The following is a 24,463-nucleotide window of genomic DNA, read 5'->3' as shown; positions in this document are numbered from 1 at the left end:
TTACACAAAAAAAAAAGGGAAAAACAAATACTTATTAAGTGTACTTGTATCAATTAGTTTGGATTAGTCATGTAATTAAATTTGTAATTGATCTAGACTAAAAAATTCAAACACATGGCTCAAGCCTTCTAAGGCTTCTCAAGCCAACACGGTAACCACTCTACAAAATATAAACTAAACATGTAGAATGAAGTAAAGGTGAATGTTGCTTTTATTTTGTGTGTGTTCTTTTTTACTGTCCCTGACCTATAAACAACTGAAAAACATGACCCTAAGTTTCAACATCTCAGCTTCCTTCTAGCTCAAGTCTTTGTTGAACAAGATCCACAACTTCCAGAATCACTTCAGGTTTCAATATGTCCTTCACCTTCAAAACAAACACAAATATAGTTAGAAAAATCCCAATCAGAAAATAGTGGTGAAAAAAAAAAACACAAAAGCAACATTTCAGTGATATGTAAAACTAAATGTTTGACTTAAACTTGTTGAAAAATAGATAAAAACAAAACTTGTACAGAGCAACATAATTTTGTGAGCACAATCCATTAGTTCTGTAAAACACTTATTTTGAAAACAAGTTCTCTTAGACTCATGCATTATTTGGTTCAACTGTAAAAGTGGTTGTTTTTTAATACCAAGTGACCAAATAAATTAGGTAAAAGTATATGGATGGAGGTGCAGTGGCTGAGTGGTAAAGTGCTTTGAATCCTGGTGTAAAATGGGATTTTTACTTTCTGTATTTTTAGGGTGCCTTTGAGTCTACCCAGCTCTAACGGGTAGCTGACACTAGATGGGAAAAGTAAAGGTGGTTGTGCTGACACCCTCATTAACTGTGGGCCACAGGAACAGATGACCTTTACATTATCTGCCCTATAGATCACAATGTTTGACAGGCATACTTATATAGATACAAGTTTTTTACCAGTTGAATTAATGAAAGATAAGACTCATGAACCAACTAATATACAAGAAAAACTTTCTTACTCTAGGCAATGATTGAGAGATTTAAGCAACAAACAAGACAGGGCTTAGTTCTAAGGTGAAATTAATGTCAGACCACTTACTGCATATTTCTGTGAGGCTTCAAATGTGTACAAGATGCTAGTATCAAACAAAAGAACATTCTGATCAGCTAAAGCTAAGACACAGTTTCTCAGCCTGGCAATGGCTTCTCTTTCTGACCTGGATACTGGCTGTAGAAAGATAGGAAAAAAAAACATTTAACCTATTTGTGAGTGTCATGTGTCATGACTTGCATCATTTACAAATACAAATTATTCAGTTTTTGGATCAAATGATTATTTATACATTTTTAAAAAAATACATCAATGGAGATAATTCTTAATAAAGAGAAATAAAATTGAAATTGTTAAAGTACTTTTTAAATAAATCATTAAAAACACATTTTGATTGAATAGCTAATTTGGTATAGTTTGTTGCATATTGGTTTAAATGAATTAATACTTAAATAATAACAGTATGCTGTAAAAAACTGCTAGTAAATTAACTCTTTCTCTCCGTAATTATTTTTCCACGTTTTGGAAGGAATTCTTCATTTTGCTTATTACTATTTCACTACCTTGTTATGATTGGGCTTCAATAGCTTTGTTGTTTGTTATCAGAAAATGTATTTGGTATAAAATTTTTATATAGTTCAAAGTCAAGTTAAAAAAATTAAACATCAATTTAATTTAATGAGGTCAAAATCAACGATGGTATTGTTGATTAGGAGAGAAAGAGTTAAGAGTGTAAGACATTTGTATTTCAGTCACTGCTAACAATTACAGACTATTTCAAAGACACCCATGGCATTAAGAAATACTCCTAATGAAAACAGATCAATTTTGCAAAGATAGAAATAATAAGCACTGTACAGTACTAATACGTTCACATGGCTTTAATATATATATATATATATATATATATATATATATATATATATATATATATATATAGCTCCTCCTTCGTGATCGAAGATGAGCACATTTCTCATTTCATATGGACTCGAAGATGACTGATGGCTTTAATAATAAGATGGTGACACATGGCCACCATGTTCCACAGTACATGTACTAGGAACAGAGAGTAGGTGTGCTAAGCTCAGCCAAGCTTATAATAAACTTAAGGCACTGTTAGAAAAAAAAAATAGGTAGCAACATTTGCAGGAGAACATGAAACCCGCCACTGGTAGTCGCATTTTACATAAACTTTACTTAAATCTCTACTCATTTAAAAGTTTTTTATAATAACATAATTAACAAAGTTTAAGAAATTGAAAAACTTGGGTGCCTGTAAACTCAATGTTCTAACACTAAATAGATCAAAGAAGTCTATTTGCAAGCTTTCTTTCATAGACAAAATAACTCACTTGTAAATTTGTTTCATAGCCTCCTGTCTCCCCTGCTTCTACATGTTCAGTTGGACAAATCCAAATGTAGCCGTTGTTGCCCAGAATGATGGATGCCCCAACAGGTAAATTGTGGAAATGTGTTTTTCGCCGCAGGACAAGTGAAGGTGAGACTTTGACCAATGTGCCTTGACCTAACTGTAGATGTGATCATGTCAGGAAATATTTAAAATAAGAAAATTAAAATACTTTTAATACTAATGAAAAATAGGTTAAGTAAGAAACTATTTACTCTAGATGTTAAGTGCATTGTTTCTCATGTATGACATGTTATTTCTGACATTATGTTCCAAACTATTTAAGAGTTTTGTTGGAATTTTTATTTTCTTTAAACTTTCATTAGGTCTAAGCTTGCATGATTAGATCAATAGATCTCTGAGCCTGACAAAACAAATAGGTCTAAGCTCTCATGATTAGATCTATAGATCTCTGAGCCTGACACAAGTAAATACAAAAAATCAACATAGAGCATTTTTTTCCTTATATTTGGTCATTTAGTGAGTTGATTTAAACTACACTGTTTGATTCTTAGCCACATTATGACTTACAGCCCTGACCTGTCTAACATCACATTTAAAATTAGAGTCAACTACATACAAATACTCAAAACATACTTTTCCATATTTCAAACTGCGAGTGTGTAGAGATAGGCATCCATCAGACATGACATTCTGAACTTCTGCCTGGGAAACAAGAAGTAATCTATAAAGACTTGATTATAATTTGCTCAAATGAACTGAACAAAAATGAAAACATCTTTAAATACAGTCCTGTATGTTGCAATGACACTTTTTAAAAACATACTAAAATGTCAAATGACAATATTAAATGACTTTAAAAATAATCCTACAGAGCAAAGTTCCAGGAAGAAAATGAGAAAGACATAAGAGAAGAAGGTGAAAAAAAACACTAGATTACCCCACAGAAGAAGAAGCATGACCAAAAATCTGGATAATATCTAATCATGGAAATTTTTAGCTTAGCCCATATATCATTTCTATGACTAAGATTTCAAATTCTGTATTTTACAATTTGCAGACATAAAATAATATGGCCATTAGAGGAGTGCAGCAGTCTCAACATTGTAAAGTGGACTTTAACATAATAATAAATAATAATGAGGTATCTAATATGATCTCTCTTATTAGATTTATTTATTTACATATATAAATGTCATTGAAAATCAAGAGTCAATCAAACTTAATCAATTACTTAAGAAGTTTGTGCAGCATGTTTCATAAACAACCTATCAAGTAACCATCTTTACATTTTCAAACAAAATGTGGACACAGGATAAGTAGTGGTCTCATCCAATCTCAGTTTTATACAAATGTAGGTCTACACTAAAAATGTGATCTACCCCTCAGGCAAAACAGCCCATTTTTGAGCATTGCATTCTACCACTAATAGCAATACTGTCAATGTCAAGAAGTATTACATAAAGTATTACATTTGTCACATGTCTACTTACACTAATCAGATCTCCTTCTTTCAAATAGTTTCTCATCATTTTTTCATCTTCTTCTGAGCGACGGCGCTAAACATCACAGACAAATACATTATTATTTAGTTAGGTTTTGTAACCACTTTCTAAAAAAATATATATGTATGTAAAGTGAGATGACTTCCACGAGGCAAATGAAATCAATTTTGCCAGCTATTATGACCAACAGTAAACAAAGCTAATATGTGTCAGCATAACAACAACCAATCACCAAGACTCTTTGAAGCTTCTCCTTTGTGATTAAAGATGATCACAATCTCATCTTCTCCAAAGTTTGCTTTTCAAAGAGTTTCACTGTAAAGTGTTGACATATTTTATTTTATATATCTGAACAGATAAAATAAAGAAACTTCATTATCTTGACTCTAAGTCTCAAACATTTAATAACACATCCATTGCACAGATAAAAACTTTTTCCAAAAAGAAAAAAAAATAAAGAAAAAATACTTTTCAGCACTGCAAGACCATAAAACCATAAATCACATAGGGATACAATACTTTATACTTGAATTATATTGAATCACAATATACTACTCAAAACTAGCTCCATATAGTATCATATTAATATGTTTTATTTTCCAAGACTAGAAACAAGAAAAACATGCTAGGACTCAGTACAACTTTAAATGACTTAGGTTCTATAAATGCTATAATTCATTAAGACGGTCAAAACTCAAACAAAATATAAATAATATATATATATATAATTTCAACTATCTATAGATAATTAATAAGCTTCTTCTTTACATATTTATTTATATTTATATTCTATATCTTGTGGTATGCTTGCTCTTTGAGGTGCAAGTGTAAGTGGGTGATACCTGGTCACTTCCTAAAGGAGATCTAGAATCAATAGCTTAGACATTTCAAATCTACTTTTTAAGTCAAAGATTTGGAGACATATGGTCATGAGAGGAGTGGCAGAGTGCAGCAGTCTCAACTTTGTAGGAAACTAGATTTTAGTCATTCCTCAATAGTGAGTTTTATTAACAGTCCTATGGTCTGGGCAATCCTAAAAACATAGAACTACCAATATCACAAAACTGACTAGAATCAAACTTACCAGTTCACCACCAGGCAAATTAACAGAGGACAACATCAAGATTGAGTCCATTCTAGAATGAGTCTCTACTCTCCATTTCTTTTGAGAGACTTCTATGATTCGCCCAATAACCACATCTCCTATTTCTCCATTGTATCTGAAAGAAAGTCATCATATTAATCTATTTCCTTGTAGATGTTACATTCTGCGAGCTAAATATTTATGAAGTGTCTACCAAACAATAGTATAGCAAGGTGGGTCCAGGTTAAAACAAAATCATCCAATATTTATCAGTGCATTTACAAAACTGCATTACAATAGAGGTACAGTCATTTATGTCAACAAATTCACAATGTAAAATTATGTAGAAATTCAAAAAAATTAATGATTTTTTAAATTGGAAACATTTTTGTTTTTATTTTCAAGGACCCATGTGGGCACCTATTGGTCATTGAAAAAGGAACATTGAACCCATTCATGCCATGGTTGCTTTGCCACTGCTACCAAAGTTAAAATATAATAGATGTTATTCTGGCTATTAAAAATGCACTCCATAAATTAGTGTTAATTCTAAAAAAAGCTAATTTTATTTTATTTTTAAATAACTTTTATTGACATTGATTTACATATGAATTTCCTTTAATTTTTTTAATAGTGAAGTATTAATAAAGTAAAATGTAACCACCTTGTTTTAAGTGGACGAACTGATACAAGTTTATTGACTCGTTCAACCATTCCAGCCACAGAAGAATGAAGACAATCTTCTGACATGTAAGTTCCATGGCCCCTGAAGTATCAAGAAAATGTAAAGACATTTAGAGAATTAATGTAAGTTATAAATGTTTCTCCTCAGAGATGTTATATATAAATGTATTTAGCTGCTCAAATTAAAATCAATTATAATTAGTTGTTGGTTTTCCCTGATTATATTGTTTTGTTGTAGTTTCAAATTTTCTTTCAGGAAACACAAATATTAAATCCAGGGCCATGTCCAAAAGTCCAACTGAAAAAGATCATGGTTAGCATGCTTTGAAATCATGGACCCATATTGAGAGTATGATTACAGTCTAAAGATAACAGGCCTTGAACATGCTACAAGTTTGTTTACATGTTTGGATGTTCCTTCAAAACCTTAAAAAACTCTAAGGATGGTGGGGGATGGCAATAGACAGGGATCAAACCTGGGACCAACGAAGTGTCAGTCCAAAGGGGATACTACACAACCATGCAGCCACCATCACTCATCAATGTTGAATAGATTTGATATAGTATTTAATTTATAATCAAGATATATAGATCTAGCTTGCATAAGGTCATAGATGATAACCACACGCCATATAGATTGATTAATTGATAGATCTATGTATGTAACTGTAAGTGTTAGTAAAATGAAGAAAAATACTGCTTATACATCCTAAAATCATGGAAGTAGTTATTAGGGACAAAACGATTTGGGATGAAATTTTAACTGTGTACTCTGCTAGATCTAGTTTAGTATAATAATAATATATTAATATATATATATAATATTTAATATTGATCTAGATTTAGATTCTATATCTAGTCAAGACCTAGCTAAGTCTAAAGTCTAAGTGATTAGCACTTTTCTAGTACTAGACTCTACTCTAGTAGTCTTTAACTCTACTCTCTCTAGATCTAGTTAGTACTCTTAAGGCAACGTAAAGTCTTTAACTTTAGTTTAGTCGAACTACGAAAATCTTAGACTGTCTTAGACTGTCAACTTAGAGTAGAGGTAGAGGGAATTTAGATCTAAACTAGTCTACATAACTACATATAGAATATAGAATAATATAGATCTATCTAGGCATCATATACTATACTATACTACTATAGTCTAGACTAATGACACTAGTTACTAACAATTACAAAGTGACTAATTAATCATAATTAATGAAATTAATTTATTAATGTGGTGCCACTTGCAGCGCCTGGCTGGCACTGGACTGACTGGTCACTGCCTCACTGGTGCCATGATCATCATGAATCATGATGGTCGATTATTATAATTATACCTCATAAATCCAGTATCAGCAGTTATTATGTCTCCGGGAGTAACAATATTACCAGGATCGTCTCCATGATAAACATCAAGACCAACAACACGAGATTTAGCAAGTCTAATATCAACGGACATGTTGATAAACTTATTTAGATCTAGACTATAAGTAGAAATTGAAAGTAGAAACAAGAAAGTGGCAGAGAAAAGGCAGAATGCAAAGCCAGAAGAAGTGCCAGCTTGCATTTAGATCTAGATTATAATAAGGCTTGTCTTCGAGTCCGAGTATTAATGAGGAATGCAGTAGAGATTCTATTTTCAGTGGCTACATCTATTTTTTTATATTGTTAAAATTATGACAAACTCTTAAATTTTAAAAGTGTTGTAGAACTAAATCTAGATCTATAGAATCTACATGTATATATTCTAAATGGCAGACCTATATATCTAGAATCCAGATCACAGGCCTGTATATATTATAGATCTAGATATATTACAAATAGGTTGGTCTGTAATCTATACTTGGTTGATACGATTAATTATATTTTATAGGCTAGTGAATCTTCTGAAAGGTAATATACAAACTTATAAACCTCGTCTACTTAGTTAACTTAGGTCACTTATTATCTAATCTAGTACTTGTGACTTAGTCGACTTAAGTCAGAGTTGTTAGACTAGAGTCACTAGTAGTCTAGAGTGAGTCTAAGTTAGACAAATTTAGAATATTTAGGTTAGATTGTTAGATCTATTAATCTAATATTTATAATCTATCATCTCTAAGACTCTTATACTCTATCAAAAAATCATTTCTAATCTATAATCTATGCTTATAAATCTTATAAATAGTCATGACTCATAGTCATAGTCATTGTTATGATTCATTATAATACTTATAGATCATACATTAACAATGATGACATGGGCAAAGTGTGTGTGTGGGGGGGTGTTCAACCCCCCACCTTGAAATGAAATCCCCCCCCCCTTTTTTTTGCAGCTGTGGAGGTTGAATGTTATGACTGTTTTTTGTTTTGATTTTGTTTATTTTAGGTAAGATTTTAATGTTAAACCATCACTTGCCCCAGCGCACCAAGGTTTTTTTTAGTTTATATCCCCTTCCAGGGGGTTTTGAGGTTAAAAACCCCCTCTTCTATAAAACAAAAATAAAGACAAATGACAGTCTCCATGAGTGTAGCCAAGAGGGGTTACAAATTTCTACCAGTCGCTGGGCTCCATTAAAAAAGTACAGTGAATTGCAGATTTAGTTTTTGAACTAAAATTTTTTAATAGCAGAATAATGCACTGAAGATACCTCAGAAAATGCTTTTTTTTTGTTTTAAATACTGGAAATAGGGCTTTGTGTTGGGGTGGGCTTTCCACTAACTCCAGGAAGAACCTATTTTAGGGTACAATAAGTGTCTTCCGAAAGAATGAAGGGTCAGATTGTAATAAAGAATTAATTAAATGTACTTACACAATATAATATGGTGGGGGTGGGCGGAAAGGACCTCTCCTTCCCCCCCCCCCCCCAATACTTGAAAAAATATCCAGGCTATGCCCATGAGTGATCATACCTTGGCATACCATTGTGTATTCAAGTTATCTATTATAGATAGAGAGACTGTAGTGTAGTGACAAGTACATAATAATTATAAAATTGGAAATTGATTTAGTACATCTATATAAAATCTAAATTATAGAGAGAGCCTTGTTATAGAGACTCAGTGTTCTGTCTAGATTCTAGATATATAATTAAGTTAGTAGGTGGATGAAGATGCAGAAGATATATTAACAATATTGTGTGAATTGTCATTGATTCATTTAATAAAATTAATAACCATGCCAATATACTTGGAGATAAAACTGATCTATTATTATATATTCTCTACAAACAGGCAAAAGACCTAGACTCAAATGCTTCCAGTCTTCTCCCTTGATGGCAACCCACAGCCCCAGTTATTGCCTTGAAATTAGTAAAACCTAATGATGTTAGTAAACCACTAAAGTTGGGTTTGCATCAGTAGACTTTGGAATAGCTGGCTACAGATCGAGACTATAATGAGTTTTTTTCACTCTGACTCAGTCAAATTCATGGTCCATATATAATATAACATCTCCAGCATAGTTGCAGAGCATTGACATTAGTGGTTCTCTAAAAAACCATCCTCGAAATTCTGTGAGGATCATTTGATGGTGACAGATTTTATAATCAGATTCACATTCCATACTAAAAGCTTTACAAAGCCCCTATACCAATGACAGATATTTGTGGAGACAACTTTCCACCCAATGCACAGAACAGTTAGGGAGGATCTAAACCTAAATAAGAACATAGATTACATTGGCCCCATAGTCCAAGACTTTAGTCTTTTCTTGGCTATCTACAGTGAAATTCCATGACCAGTTGCCAACTAAAAAAGGCTACTACTTGTATAATCACATTGACCACTTAACTGTATTCTATTTTTATTCTCAGATTGCAGTGAAAATGCACAGCTTTATTACAACCAGATCAGGCATTTTTGCTAAGCTACCCACTGGCATTATAAGGATATTAAATGAGAAAATAGTTGAAACACAATCAAGTAGTTTCTGCAAAAGCAGGTCACTAAGTAGAGACTCTTCAGATGGAAACAATGATGACAAAGAAGTGTCCAATGATGAGAAAAGAATTCCTAGAGCTGGTAATTACTTTGTCCTTGAAAAGTAGCTCAATTTTAAGTTGCATGGAACAGGGCTGGTAGAATGCTTGGATGGTAAACTGAATGTTCTGAGATTTAGTCCTTGTGACTGCAGTCACTTTTTATGTGAAACTGATGAACTCAGTGTGAGAACAAAGTTCATACTCCTTGTGGACCAATGGTAAGCCTAAGAGCCATAAGAATCTCATTTGAGAGTTTTACTTGATTTCACTTTTTTTTTCAGCTTCTTTTGTTTATTACCATCTATCAAGTGTTAATTTTATTGTCTTGAGATTTTCACAAGTTATTTTTTAGCCATCAGCAAAGAAAACAAAAAGATGCAAAATAATGAAACTCTTTTTAGAAATAAGGAAAATTACTAGTAATCTGGAAAACTTTCTTTGAGTTGAAATTTCCACAGTATCAATATATATATATAGGTTGTGTGCATGTCTTACAGCTTTAATGTTTTGTTTGTTCTATTATTCATCCCCATTTCTCTTTGAACATTATATACTACTCTCTCTGACACCCATCTTAAAAAACAACAACCAGGCTTTCTGATACAAATTTTAGTGTTCAAATCTGCATTTATAAGCTTCACTGTAAAGGTTATTTTCTAGACTAAAGGCATATTCCTTGTTCCATATGCTACGGACAATTTTGTACAAATACTCCTTCTTCCCTTCTGCTATTAGAGCATTGAGTGGGTTGCCTAAGTCAGCCAGGAAAACCAATAACTTGGCAGGCTTGCATGACTAGATTGACCTGGGCATATGCTTTGGATATAATCATCTTATTTTTTGAAGTAAAATCTGTATTTTATAAGAAAAGATAAGACGACTAAGGTCGTATAGTGTTTTGATTTGTGCATAGATCATAGAAAATCTGGAGTAGGAATATATTAATCAGCCTTTAGATCCTCCTGTGTTATTTGTAACAATTCATTTGGTACAGCTATCTTTGTGTTTTTGCTGTTGTTTTTAATATTATAAGTTATAATGAAAGTTCAAAATATTTGAACAGGCGAATACAGATCTCCCTGGAAGATTTTTAAAGAGGAGTTTGAAGGGGTGTCCACACTGAAACCTCTAGGCACGGAGGTACCAAGAGAAACAGATGTTTTAATAATTGGAGGAGGTGTTGTGGGATCTGCTGTAGCCTACTGGTTGAAGCAGCGCAGTGCTAAGGGTCACACTGTTACGGTTGTGGAACGAGATCCAGTGGTATTTGTTTTTCTTGCCTTTCAAAAAATGAATTATGTTTTTAGCTTTCCTATCCTAATTGTAATATTTAAAATATGAAAGCTTTTTCTAACATCTATTGTTTGATCTTTTTAAGCTCCTATAAATATGCTTAACTAGTAGGTTGTCAGTCCCAGACTCCTGCTTTGACACTGGTCATTTTTTTAATCCCTGACACTATTCAGAAGGTTAAAAGAAAAAGTTGTTGTTTTTTCTAGCATAAACTTTTGTATGTGTGTGATTTTCAGTTTTAACAAAGCTTAAGTTCAAATATAAAATCTCATTCACCATAATGAACCCTTTATTAAAACTTTGTTACATTTCTCATTTCAGTACACAAGGGCATCCTCAATGTTGTCATGTGGTGGAATACGTCACCAGTTTTCTGTGCCAGAGAATGTTCAGCTGTCTATGTTCACCTCTGAATTTCTCAGAAACATTAAAGAGAATCTAAGCGTCATTCGTATGTAAAATTTCTCTCTATAATTGTACGTCCCTAAGATTACTTAGTTGTTTTTTTTTACATTAATTTTTTTTTTATTTTTATAAATTTTGTAGATGAAAGTCTTCCAGATGTGCAATTCAATCATCAGGGCTATCTTTTCCTTGCCCCACCCAGAGATGCAGAACAATTGGCCAATAATGTCAAGATGCAGCAGTAAGTGTGATTACAATTTTCCTAGAAATTTGACAATTACATTTATGCTATATTTAGTGAAGATAGTTCACGCATAACCACGCATAGATCTAGCTTTATATAGTCTGCTCTAAATCTATGCTTTCCTGTTATGTTACTCATATTACTATATATTACTGTCAAAAGTCCATAAATATGGAAAAGGGGGGGGGGGGGGGCTTTTTTTTACCCCCACCCTGTGAAATAGCTAGGTGTTTTTTACAGTTAGTCCTAGTTGTCTTCATTAAATTCCCATCTCATGTCTCTGATACAGATGCATTTGTTCTCAGAGCACTAAGTCAATTTCAGGGTACCAATTTTCATTACTTCCACTTTAGTTGTTTTCACAGGAACATCAAAATGAAGCCAAGAGAGTTGGATGTCCATCTTCCTAACAAATATAGATTGTTTTTAACATACACTTTCCTAAAGGCTGAATAAAAAATTATCTCCTTACATCACAGTGACCACACTTGGTGCTTCATTGCATTCTATAATTGACAAAGATATTTTCTTTCACTAGAGAGCTCGGAGCCAAGGTTGTGCTTCTTTCAAAAAAACAACTAGCTGAGAAGTATCCCTGGATGAACCTCGATGGTATAGAGTGTGGCTCTTTTGGTAAGTATTTATCTTTAAAATAATAGTGGTCTCAGATTTTGTGTTCATTGATTAGCTTAACAGATTGTGGAGATATTTGCACTTTTTATTAAGGGGAAAAATACTTATAAAAAATAGTTTATAGCCTTTAGACCTGAGAACTATTTTAGCTGCAATAATTTAAGTAATTTTGTGTTCCTAAAATATCCACATTGGTTGAAAGAAGCAAAGACTAAATTGTTAGGCTACATGTTTTACCCATTAGTATTCAATGCAATTCTAAGATTTAGATACAGTACTTAGCATATTTTCCTACGTGTTGGAGGCATTCATCACTACTACGTGTTGGAGGCATTCATCACTACTTTCCAACCTCTCTTGTGATGTCTTCTATTAATTATCTTAAAAGATGTTAGCTATTTAAAAAAGAAAATATCAGTTCATACTTCTTTTGTTTCTGTCTTTCAGGAGTTGAAGGTGAAGGTTGGTTTGACCCCTGGCTGTTGGTCCGAGCACTGAAACAAAAAAATCTAAGTCTGGGCACTAAGTATGTACATGGAGAGCTCACTGGCTTTGAATTTGCTCAGAAAGGTAATACAAATGAACCAGACAGTCTTGAGGCTGGCGTGGTAAGTTATTGTTTTATGATTTGTTAATACTTTGAGCGATTTCTTTTTTATAATTATTTTTTTTTGTCAATCAAATAAAAACCTAAATTTAAAAATTGTTTAAAAAAATGATTTATTGAGTAGCACTGTCATAGAAAACAAAAAGATGATTTATTGAGTAGCACTGTCATAGAAAACAAAAAAATAACTGAAAGTATTTGAATAGAAGATAAAACAACTTTTTTAAACATTCCCTAACCTTTATGACTTTGAAAAAACTTAACATTTCAATAACTTATCACTTTGAAAAAAAAAACATAACATTTTAATAACTAATCAATTACATTAACATTTCAATAACTTATCGAGCTTCACAGTATTTCTTGTTGAGTAGAAACACTGAAAATGTCTACATTAACTTATTGAATTGTCTAAAGATTTTTTTAGAATAAATAATTTCTCTTCATCTGCAGGTCAGGATTAAAAGTGGCATAGAGTATGAAATCAAGTTTGCTGTTGTTGTAAATTGTGCTGGCCCATGGGCCGCAGATGTGGCGGAAATGGCCAGAATAGGAATAGGGGAGAATGACTTACAAGTTCCCCTTCCAGTGGAACCAAGGTGAAATGTGTCAACATCGTAGTCTTGTCAGCGTAGTTGTTCTTTTCAAACAAAGTAGTTCAAACTAAATCCATTCTTAGGCAATAGTCCAGGAGAAAATATGTAAAAAAGTATAAGTAATTTATTTCCTAAAGATTAAAATTTTGTTTCTCTTCTGTGGCAGTATCACATTTTGTTTGTTGTTGTAATCCTTTTCTTTCTTTTTTGTATATTTATGTTTGTATGATTTTACAGGAAACGATTTGTTTATGTAACACACTGTCCTGAAGGACCCATGCTTGACTGTCCATTTGTCATAGATCCATCAGGAGTGTATCTACGTAGGGAAGGCTTTGGTGGCCATTATCTTTGTGGTAGCTCTCCAACTAATGAGGTAAAATATTGCTTGTCTCTCTCTTTATGATGCTGCTAGATGCGTGATCCAAAAAAACTTTTACTGATTTATTCAGACATTTAAACTATCATTCGTAGGTACATTAAAACATTGACATCTTACAGAATTCATACCAAAGTTATTTTCTGTTTCTAGTCAGAAGAACCTGATATATCCAACTTTGAAGTGGATTATGATTTCTATGAGAAAATTGTCTGGCCAGGTGTAGCCAATCGAGTTCCTGCTTTTAATGACTCAAAGGTTAGTAACTCTTTTCGTTTTGTAGTTCCTATCATGTTAACTTATAAGTTGTCCAGGTCAAGTCTGACTGTTGCTGTCTTGTTGTAGTAAATTTCCAGATTACATTATGCCCTCATGACAAATAATGAGTGCAAACTATACAAAATCAATTGAAACATACATAATCAATTGAAAATTGTTTTTTGTCAATACACATTCATTGAGTTGTGACTTCCGACAGCTAGTCCAACTAAATATTGGAGATCTATTATATTCTTGATGCAGAAATTAATAAAACTTCAACAAACTTCTTTTTAAACAAAATGAACATAACTTTTTTTTTGACAATATTCACAGCTTTCAACTTCAATGGAGATCTCTATAGAAACACAAATGAGAAGTCCTATCTTGAGCATTTGAAACCAAATAGAACTCTCTTTAAACTACTTACTTTCTGTCACTCATCTCCAGTTTGTTTTTACTCCCCTACTTATCACCTCAACTGTGACAGACAGACAGAAATGGTAACATCAGAATCTTTTCAGCAATTACACACAAATTCTCTGCCACAATTTTACTCCTGGTTGCATCAGAAACATGCACACACATTCTATAAGTGTTTTTCCTTAAGTTTTTTTATGAGGATCCAACTTAAGCATATGACCTTCGCCTTTTGAGAGGTTATAATGACAGGAAAATGAAAGTGTTAAATGAAAAATGAATGTGTTTCATTTGTGTTGAAATTCTTGAATTGTTATTATTTATACATTCTATTGTATGACATAATACATTAAGTTACTGTGCAGGATACTGTATTGTCAACTGTGCCTCGCACTCTATTTAAAATTTTATTACTTTCAATACTACAATAGATTTTTAAAATCTAATATACATAAATTTGTATTTTTGTATTTATTTTCAGTTGAAGTCAGCTTGGGCAGGTTTTTATGATTACAACTTCTTTGATCAAAACCTTGTCATTGGTCCACATCCTTATCTAAGAAATATGTACTTTGCCAATGGCCTCAGTGGCCATGGCCTTCAGCATTCCATTGGCGTGGGTCGGGCCATAATGGAACATATATTGGATGGTGATTACAAAACAATAAACCTGGAAAAATTTCACTTTGACAGGTTCATTAGTAAAGTGCCCATTGAAGAGCAGGGAATAGTTTAGCTGACAGGGAACATAGTTTTGTGATTGTTGAACATCATGTCATTGCACAAATGTTGCTTCATGTCATTCTGTGAGATCAAAGAGAACTTTTTGCATTTATGGTTGGTCCTGAACGGAATCATTATGTTATGGTTGTTCCTGAACAGAATCATTATGTTATGGTTGTTCCTGAACAGAATCATTATGTTATGGTTGGTCCTGAACAGAATCATTATGTTATGGTTGTTCCTGAACAGAATCATTATGTTATGGTTGGTCCTGAACAGAATCATTATGTTATGGTTGTTCCTGAACAGAATCATTATGTTATGGATCTGAATCTTTGTGTGCTGTGCTTTTTTTTTTTATGTCTCATGCCATACTGCCTTAGAATTTGTTTAAATTGTATGCAAGTTTAAATTCAGTTGAACATGCAAGGAAGACATAAATGTTTTGAGAGACAGAGTGACTTATAAAGACTTCCTAATGCTACTCTAGATCTTTGGTTAAGTCTCTCTTATCTATTTAACAATGTTTTGTGTACAGTATTGAACAGAGATTGATACAACTTCTTGTTAAATAGTCATGTTACTTCTAGATATAATTTGAAATTTATTGTACAAAGTAATGTGTTACAATGTATTCAACTGTGCACTCGAATGTGTACAACTTGTATTTAAAGATTTATCTTGTTAAAACTTTGTTCATTAGTGATATTACTTTATAGGATCCACCTTACTTCGGGGAAAAAAATCTAGGATTTTCTGTAACTGTTGGTCTTATGTGCTGCCTGCATGCACATTGTGATTGAATTTTTCTTTTCAATGTATATTTCAGATGATTTAGAATATGAAAAGTTTGGACTGTTTTCTGTCAATAGTCAACATTGAAAGGTCTTTTTAAAATTCCTAACATTTTTTGGTTCAAATTATATTTATATTGTTGTAACCCTGCCTTGCACCAGTGCTTGAGGTGCGCACTAGCGCACGTAAACAGGAAGACACTAGAATAGAGAGAAGAACAGTGCATCAGGGATTGTGAAGAGTCTGAATGTTTGTGAAACTAAGAAGAAGCCAGCTTTTGTGCTGCCTGAAGGTTGTAGTAGGGACCTGGAGCGAAGTAACAAAGGACTGGTATACTTAGTAGTAAGACTCTGAGGAAGCTGAAGGATGAATCATCATGTTATGTGTTTACCCTAGTGAATAAACACAACTATTATTTCCTGTTAAACTGTGTTGAGTTGCATGCCTATTCGTTGAGTGCCTAACCTAGAGTTACAACAATATTAAGAATATAATAAACTTTTGTGCTAAATTTAATTGCATATATTTGGATACTATTATTCATTGACTTAATCAGTCAGAGAGTTGAAAATGTCTTAAGGTGAAAGTAAACATGAAATATACTGTATATCATATGTCAATAAAAAATAGAAATAAACTAGAAAAAACATTTTTTTGTTCATAAATACTTTGGTTTCTTCTGTCAAGAAAAAAAAATGGATGCACCAAGCAAAACAATTGGCCAGATGCTCTGCAGCACTCCTGAGATTTCTTGAGTATTCTTTAGTAGTACACTTTTTTCATGTACATAGGCCTCCTCCCATCACTTTTGAATACAACTGTTTGTATAGTACACACTTGATGCTCTTCTTAGTCTAAGTAAACAAAAGATGCATGGCTCAGCAGCCCAGCTTTCAGCGCTCCACCCTTAGTGATTTCTGTAGAAAGAATTTAAAACAAAAAAAAATATCTAGGAGACAATTGAAAGATGACAAGGAGAACAAAAGGGTCTTATAGAATTTGAAGACTAGAAATAATGTGTTGGGCCTAGGGGAGCATTGTAACAGTCATAATCAATCATCACACTTTAGAACAATGCAACTTCAAAAATAACCTAACATACACATCTATAACATTAAAGAAGATTACCCATCACAAATGGAAGTTCTCAATCAGACACAGCAGAAATAAATACCTATCACTGTTAATATTAATAGCAGGAGATGTAGAGTCAAATCCAGGGCCTAGATCTAAAGATAGATGCAACATCTGCAAAAAAATATGCACCCTGAAACAGAAAGCCATTCAATGTGACACCTGCGATGAATGGTACCATGCATCATGTCTCCATATGAATACACCTGTGTATTATGCCTTAGGCAACAAAGACGCATCATGGCACTGTGTACCGTGTGGGTTACCTCAGTTTACATCAGGACTGTTTGATTCCTTTGATGCGGACACTTCTAACCCATACAACATCCTAAACACCATCCCGAACCAAACTCACCAACCACTAGCCAGATCCACTCCTGTTAAACCTAAATCTACTAAAATTAATACAACAGCCTCACTAAACAAACCTACTAAAGAAGTAATACCAAAATACCTTAAAACCTTAGTTATAAATTTTCAAAGCATTAGGAACAAAACAGCAGACTTAGAAATTTTATTAGAATGTGAGAAACCAGACATAATTGCAGGAACAGAAACTTGGCTGCATCCTGAAATTTATAATGCAGAAATTTTCAATAGTAATTATGAAATTTTTAGAAAAGATAGGGCTGATAATCATGGAGGAGTTCTTTTAGCAATAAAAAACACTCTTATAGCAGAAGAAATTACCTTACCTAACTCAAAAAATGTAGAATCAACATTTTGTAAAATTAATACCACCTCAACATCCCTAATAATAGGCAGCATTTACAGACCACCAAATTCTAGTTTAGAATACATGCAGGAACTATGTAATCAGATTACTACACTTAAAGAGACAAATAAAAATGCAGTTTTTTGGATTATGGGTGATTTCAACCTACCTGATATAAATTGGAAAACACTAACCATAGATAAACACCAAAACCTTAAGGACATAAATGAGCTTTTCATAGAAACTTTACACAACCTAAGTTTAGATCAAATCATTAAAAAGCCAACTAGATTAAACAACACATTAGATCTCTTCTTAACCAACAGACCTGGATTAGTAGTTGATTATGAAATTATCCCTGGTCTATCAGACCATGAGATCATAAAAATACACAGTCAGATAAAAGCAGTAGCCAATACAAAACCCAAAAGAAAAATCTTACTCTGGAATAAATGTAACCTGACACAACTACACCAAGCTGCACTAAACTTTCAACAAACATTCTTATTAGAAAAAGACATTAACCAACCAGTCGATGACCTCTGGAATTTCATTAAAAACCATCTTAAAAGCATTATAGAAAATCATATACCAACTAAATACACATCAAACAACATAAATAAATGCTGGTTTAATAATAGACTAAAGAAGCTTTGTAAACAGAAGGAAAACCTCTATAGAAAATTTAAAGAAACTAATGCGAAAGAGTTTACAAAAAGTATATAAAAATTAAACACTTAACCCAAAAAGTAAGCAGACAGCTGCAGAGTGAATACATAAACAATGTAATATCTAAAGATAACAACAAAAACCTATGGTCTTACATTAAGTCTAAGAAAATGGAAACAACAGGCGTAGCGCCATTAAAAGATGAACATAACATAATACATAATGATAATGAAACTAAAGCAAACATTCTAAACAAATACTTTGCATCAGCATTCTCAGCCCCAGGAGACAAAGACATATTACTGAATTTGAACCAAGTAGACAACATAGAAGATATAGTAGTACAAGAAAATGGAATTCAAAAACTATTAGCCAACACCAAACCAAATAAAGCTTCTGGACCTGATGGTATTCCAGCTAGATTACTCAAAGAACTAAGTAATGAGCTAGCCCCAGTGTTCAAAATACTCTTTCAGGCTTCACTTAACCAGGGCAGAGTACCAAAGGACTGGAAAGAAGCTAATGTCACCCCCCTATTTAAAAAAGGAGAAAAATCTGACCCAGGAAACTACAGACCAGTATCACTTACCAGCATCACATGTAAAATCCTAGAACACATAATATGTAGCAACATCATAAACCACTTAGACAAACATAATGTCCTCACACCATACCAACATGGCTTTAGGAAATATAGATCATGTGAAACACAACTAATAGGACTAATTGATGATTTTTCAAAAGGTTTAGATAATAGTGAACAAATAGATGCTATCTTACTAGATTTTTCTAAGGCTTTTGACAAAGTTCACCACCATAGTTTGCTTAAAAAATTAAAATATTTCGGCATTAATGGTCCACTGCATCAGTGGATTAAAGACTTTCTGATAGGGAGAGAACAAACTGTAATAATAAATGGCTCTAAATCAACACCGATAACAGTAAACTCAGGTGTACCTCAAGGTACAGTCTTGGGTCCACTACTATTTTTAATTTACATAAATGATTTACCAAATTGCATTAGTTCAGGAACAAAAGTCAGATTATTTGCAGACGATTGCATAATATATAGAACAATAAAAACAACACAAGACACAGATATTTTACAAAGAGAATTAGATGAATTACAGAAATGGGAATCAAATTGGAGCATGTCTTTCCACCCAGAAAAATGTCAGTTGTTAAGAGTAACAAAAAAACTAAAACAAATTAATTCCACTTATCTTATTCATGGCAAACCAGTATCACAGACTAAAAACGCAAAATACCTAGGTGTTATAATAAATGAAAAACTATCATGGAATCCACATATTGATGAAACTACAAAAAAATCAAACAAAGCATTAGGATTTATTAAAAGAAATTTCTATAAATCAAATAAGAACATAAAACTAAAATGTTACTTAACCTTGGTTAGGCCAATAATAGAATATGCATCCTCCGTTTGGGACCCCTCAACTCAAGAAAACATTAAGAAACTGGAACAGACACAAAATAGAGCAGTGAGATTCATAACAAACGAATATTCACATTTGACTAGAGTAACACCTTTAGTAAAATCACTAAATTTAGAAAGCCTTCAGGACAGAAGGCTCAAAAGTAAAGTAGCAATCATACATAAAACACTGAACCATAATCTTCAAATACAAAAACAAAATTTAATAAAATACTCTGAAAGACACAAAGATAAAGGCACTTTCCTCGTCCCATATGCTAGGACAAATTTGTACAAATACTCCTTCTTCCCTAGTGCTATTAGAGCATGGAATGGGTTGCCTGAGCTAGCCAGGAAAACCAGTGACTTGGCAGAATTTAAGTCATTGGTTAATATGCATGACTAAATGCATGACGCGTAGGACGTAATCATCTTCTTTTTTGAAGTAACGTCTGTATTATATAAGATAAGATAAGATAATGCAGGCCGTTTTATTCAGATAGATAAGATAATTTGTATTGATCCAATCAAATGGAAATTTAGTTTGACAACAATTGACAACCTCAGCCTAACTACTGTAACAATAACATTCTAGATGCGAATACGAACAACATTCACACACGAAACACATACACACTCACAACCAGCGCTTTATGAATTAGACTTCTATGTACTTCTCGATGATGACAGATGATCTTGTAACACTCTGACCGACATTGGGATGAAGGAGTTTTTAATTCTTTCTGGTTAGTTCTAATGGAACTTCATTCAGATCTTATGTAATAGTGGTTTGAAGGATAAAATAGTGTTTCAGGCAGAGTAAACCTATACCAACTATTTCAACCGTATCGCAGCACGGATATCTGTTCACATATATATATATATATATATATATATATATATATATATATATATATATATATATATATATATATATATATATATATATATATGTTAACAATAAAAATACTGAACATTATGTTATAATCTGAAGTCTTTGAATTCCTTTTTTTTAAATTACATTCTTGACCCCCCTTTTACACACGAATAGAATCTGTTTTGTCTAGATGTGGTGTCACTGATTAGAAGTATGAGAAACACTGAAATATTATTTTAGTAGACCCTATTTTCAAATAAGTTGTTTTTTTTTATTGACTATGTGGACTATGTGCACCATGTGGACTATATGCACTATGTGGACTATATGCACTATGTGGACTATATGCACTATGTGGACTATGTGCACCATGTGGACTATATGCACTATGTGGACTATATGCACCATGTGGACTATATGCACCATGTGGACTATATGCACCATGTGGACTATGTGCACTATGTGGACTATGTGCACCATGTGGACTATATGCACTATGTGGACTATATGCACCATGTGGACTATATGCACTATGTGGACTATATGCACCATGTGGACTATGTGCACTATGTGGACTATGTGCACCATGTGGACTATATGCACTATGTGGACTATGTGCACCATGTGGACTATATGCACTATGTGGACTATATGCACTATGTGGACTATATACACTATGTGGACTATGTGCACCATGTGGACTATGTGGACTATATGCACTATGTGGACTATGTGCACCATGTGGACTATATGCACTATGTGGACTATATGCACTATGTGGACTATGTGCACTATGTGGACTATGTGCACCATGTGGACTATATGCACTATGTGGACTATATGCACTATGTGGACGATATACACTATGTGGACTATGTGCACCATGTGGACTATGTGGACTATATGCACTATGTGGACTATGTGCACCATGTGGACTATATGCACTATGTGGACTATATGCACAATGTGGACTATGTGGACTATGTGGACTATATGCACCATGTGGACTATACGCACTATGTGGACTATATGCACTATGTGGACTATACGCACTTTATGCACTATGTGGACTATATGCACTATGAGGACTATATGCACTATGTGGACTATGTGGACTAGTTGCACCATGTGGACTATGTGGACTATATGCACTATGTGGACTATATGCACTATGTGGACTATATGCACTATGTGGACTATATGCACTTTATGCACTATGTGGACTATGTGCACCCTGTGGACTATGTGGACTATATGCACTATGTGGAATATGTGCACTATGTGGACTATGTGCACCATGTGGACTATATGAACTATGTGGACTATATGCACCATGTGGACTATATGCACTATGTGGTCTATATGCACTTTATGCACTATGTGGACTATGTGCACCATGTGGACTATATGCACTATGTGGACTATATGCACTATGTTGACTATGTGGACTATATGCACCATGTGGACTATGTGTTCTTATTCTTATGTGGACTATGTGCACCATGTGGACTATGTGGACTATATGCACTATGTGGACTATGTGTTCTTATTCTTATGTGGACTATGTGCACCATGTGGACTATGTGGACTATATGCACTATGTGGACTATATGCACTATGTGGACTATGTGCACTATGTGGACTATGTGCACTATGTGGACTATATGCACTATGTGGACGATATACACTATGTGGACTATGTGCACCATGTGGACTATGTGGACTATATGCACTATGTGGACTATGTGCACCATGTGGACTATATGCACTATGTGGACTATATACACTATATGGACTATGTGGACTATATGCACCATGTGGACTATGTGGACTATACGCACTATGTGGACTATATGCACTATGTGGACTATACGCACTTTATGCACTATGTGGACTATATGCACTATGTGGACTATATGCACTATGTGGACTATGTGGACTAGTTGCACCATGTGGACTATGTGGACTATATGCACTATGTGGACTATATGCACTATGTGGACTATATGCACTATGTGGACTATATGCACTTTATGCATTATGTGGACTATGTGCACCCTGTGGACTATGTTGACTATATGCACTATGTGGACTATGTGCACTATATGGACTATGTGCACCATGTGGACTATATGCACTATGTGGACTATATGCACTATGTGGACTATATGCAATATGTGGACTATATGCACCATGTGGACTATGTGGACTATATGCACTATGTGGACTATATGCACTATGTGGACTATATGCACTTTATGCACTATGTGGACTATATGCACTATGTGGACTATTTGCACCATGTGGACTATGTGGACTATATGCACTATGTGGACTATGTGCACCATGAGGACTATATGCACTATGTGGACTACATGCACTATGTGGACTATGTGGACTATATGCACTATGTGGACTATGTGGACTATATGTCCCATGTGGACTATGTGGACTATATGCACTATGTGGACTATATGCACTTTATGCACTATGTGGACTATATGCACTATGTGGACTATGTGCACCATGTGGACTATGTGCACTATGTGGACTGTATGCACTATGTGGACTATGTGCACCATGTGGACTATATGCACTCTGTGGACTATATGCACTATGTGGACTATGTGGACTATATGCACTATGTTGACTATGTGGACTATATGCACCATGTGGACTATGTGGACTATATGCACTATGTTGACTATATGCACTATGTGGACCATATGCACTTTATGCACTATGTGGACTATATGCACTATGTGGACTATGTGCACCATGTGGACTATATGCACTATGTGGACTATGTGCACTATGTGGACTATGTGCACCATGTGGACTATGTGGACTATATGCACTATGTGGACTATGTGTTCTTTGTCAAAGGATTTTTTTTTGTATACGTTTCTGCTAACGCGATTCTTCTCTCGACTTGTGAGTATGGAGCCATGACTTGTTTAAAAAAGGTTTCAACGATATTAGATGATCTTTTTCTATATTGAGAGAAATGACTTGGAGTGACTAATGATGGTGTCAGAAGTATTGATGGATGTCACAGCGGACTAATAGTAAGAATTATTAGGAAAGTTGTCAGTCCGAACAAATCTCTGTGGCAAGGTGTTAAACCATTGCATGGGTTCACCCCCCTACCCCCCGGAAAAAATTCATATGTGTGTGTGCGTGTGTGTGTGTGTACATACCAAGAACAAAATGCTTGTTCTGAGGTATCTACAGTGCATTATCCTGCTATTAAATAGATTTATTTCAAAAACCTTAAGTGCTATTCTTTCTGACTTAGATCCTCCCGCGTCGTTCGGCGCATTGGGCGGCACAAAAAAATTGTCACTGGCAATGTCTGAAGTCTCTTTCTACCTGCTCTAAGGACCTCCATGGAATTGTAGCGCCAAGTTGTACTAGGATGTCCCTGTTTGCGCTTTCCTCGTAATGGCATCGCAACTTAATATGTGTAATTCATTTTGTTGGAGAACATGTCCCGCTATCCTCATGTGACGCTCTGTCACAACCTTACTAAGGGGTCGAATCCCAGTTCGGTATAGGATTTCCCTTATTGAGACCCGATGTCTATAACTGACTCCTAAAATCCGCCATAGCCATCTTTGTTGAGCCACATTTAGACTATTCACTGCACTTTATTAATGGAGCCCAGCC

General features: G+C 33.9%; 2 protein-coding genes across 4 annotated transcripts; one reads left to right on the top strand and one right to left on the bottom strand.

The window, feature by feature from the left end:
* Nucleotides 1-193: 193 nt before the first annotated feature.
* On the bottom strand, nucleotides 194-7,342 carry LOC106060295 (exosome complex component RRP4-like). The gene is made up of 8 exons (XM_013218115.2): nucleotides 6,987-7,342; nucleotides 5,639-5,740; nucleotides 4,975-5,110; nucleotides 3,879-3,944; nucleotides 3,022-3,090; nucleotides 2,369-2,545; nucleotides 1,065-1,193; nucleotides 194-367 (listed from the first exon to the last, which is right to left on the bottom strand). Exons 1-8 carry the CDS (start codon nucleotides 7,214-7,216, stop codon nucleotides 287-289), a joined length of 990 nt encoding a protein of 329 aa, XP_013073569.2. The 5' UTR covers nucleotides 7,217-7,342; the 3' UTR covers nucleotides 194-286.
* A 69-nt stretch (nucleotides 7,343-7,411) lies between these two features.
* LOC106060294 (FAD-dependent oxidoreductase domain-containing protein 1-like) lies at nucleotides 7,412-16,391 on the top strand. Of its 3 annotated transcripts, none has more exons than XM_013218113.2 (11): nucleotides 7,412-7,542; nucleotides 9,444-9,651; nucleotides 10,675-10,874; nucleotides 11,226-11,355; nucleotides 11,451-11,550; nucleotides 12,092-12,186; nucleotides 12,634-12,794; nucleotides 13,247-13,392; nucleotides 13,627-13,765; nucleotides 13,922-14,026; nucleotides 14,928-16,391. In XM_013218113.2, exons 2-11 carry the CDS (start codon nucleotides 9,456-9,458, stop codon nucleotides 15,180-15,182), a joined length of 1,527 nt encoding a protein of 508 aa, XP_013073567.2. In that variant the 5' UTR covers nucleotides 7,412-7,542; nucleotides 9,444-9,455; the 3' UTR covers nucleotides 15,183-16,391. The 3 variants fall into 3 exon arrangements, with proteins under 3 accessions (XP_013073567.2, XP_013073565.2, XP_013073566.2); XM_013218111.2 differs by lacking the exon at nucleotides 7,412-7,542 and adding an exon at nucleotides 7,543-7,666; XM_013218112.2 differs by lacking the exon at nucleotides 7,412-7,542 and adding an exon at nucleotides 7,562-7,700.
* The last annotated feature ends 8,072 nt before the right edge of the window (nucleotides 16,392-24,463 follow it).

Source organism: Biomphalaria glabrata, chromosome 9 (genome assembly GCF_947242115.1).
Source record: "Biomphalaria glabrata chromosome 9, xgBioGlab47.1, whole genome shotgun sequence".
NCBI lineage: Eukaryota > Metazoa > Mollusca > Gastropoda > Planorbidae > Biomphalaria > Biomphalaria glabrata.
This window is presented reverse-complemented; position numbering and strand designations above follow the sequence as displayed.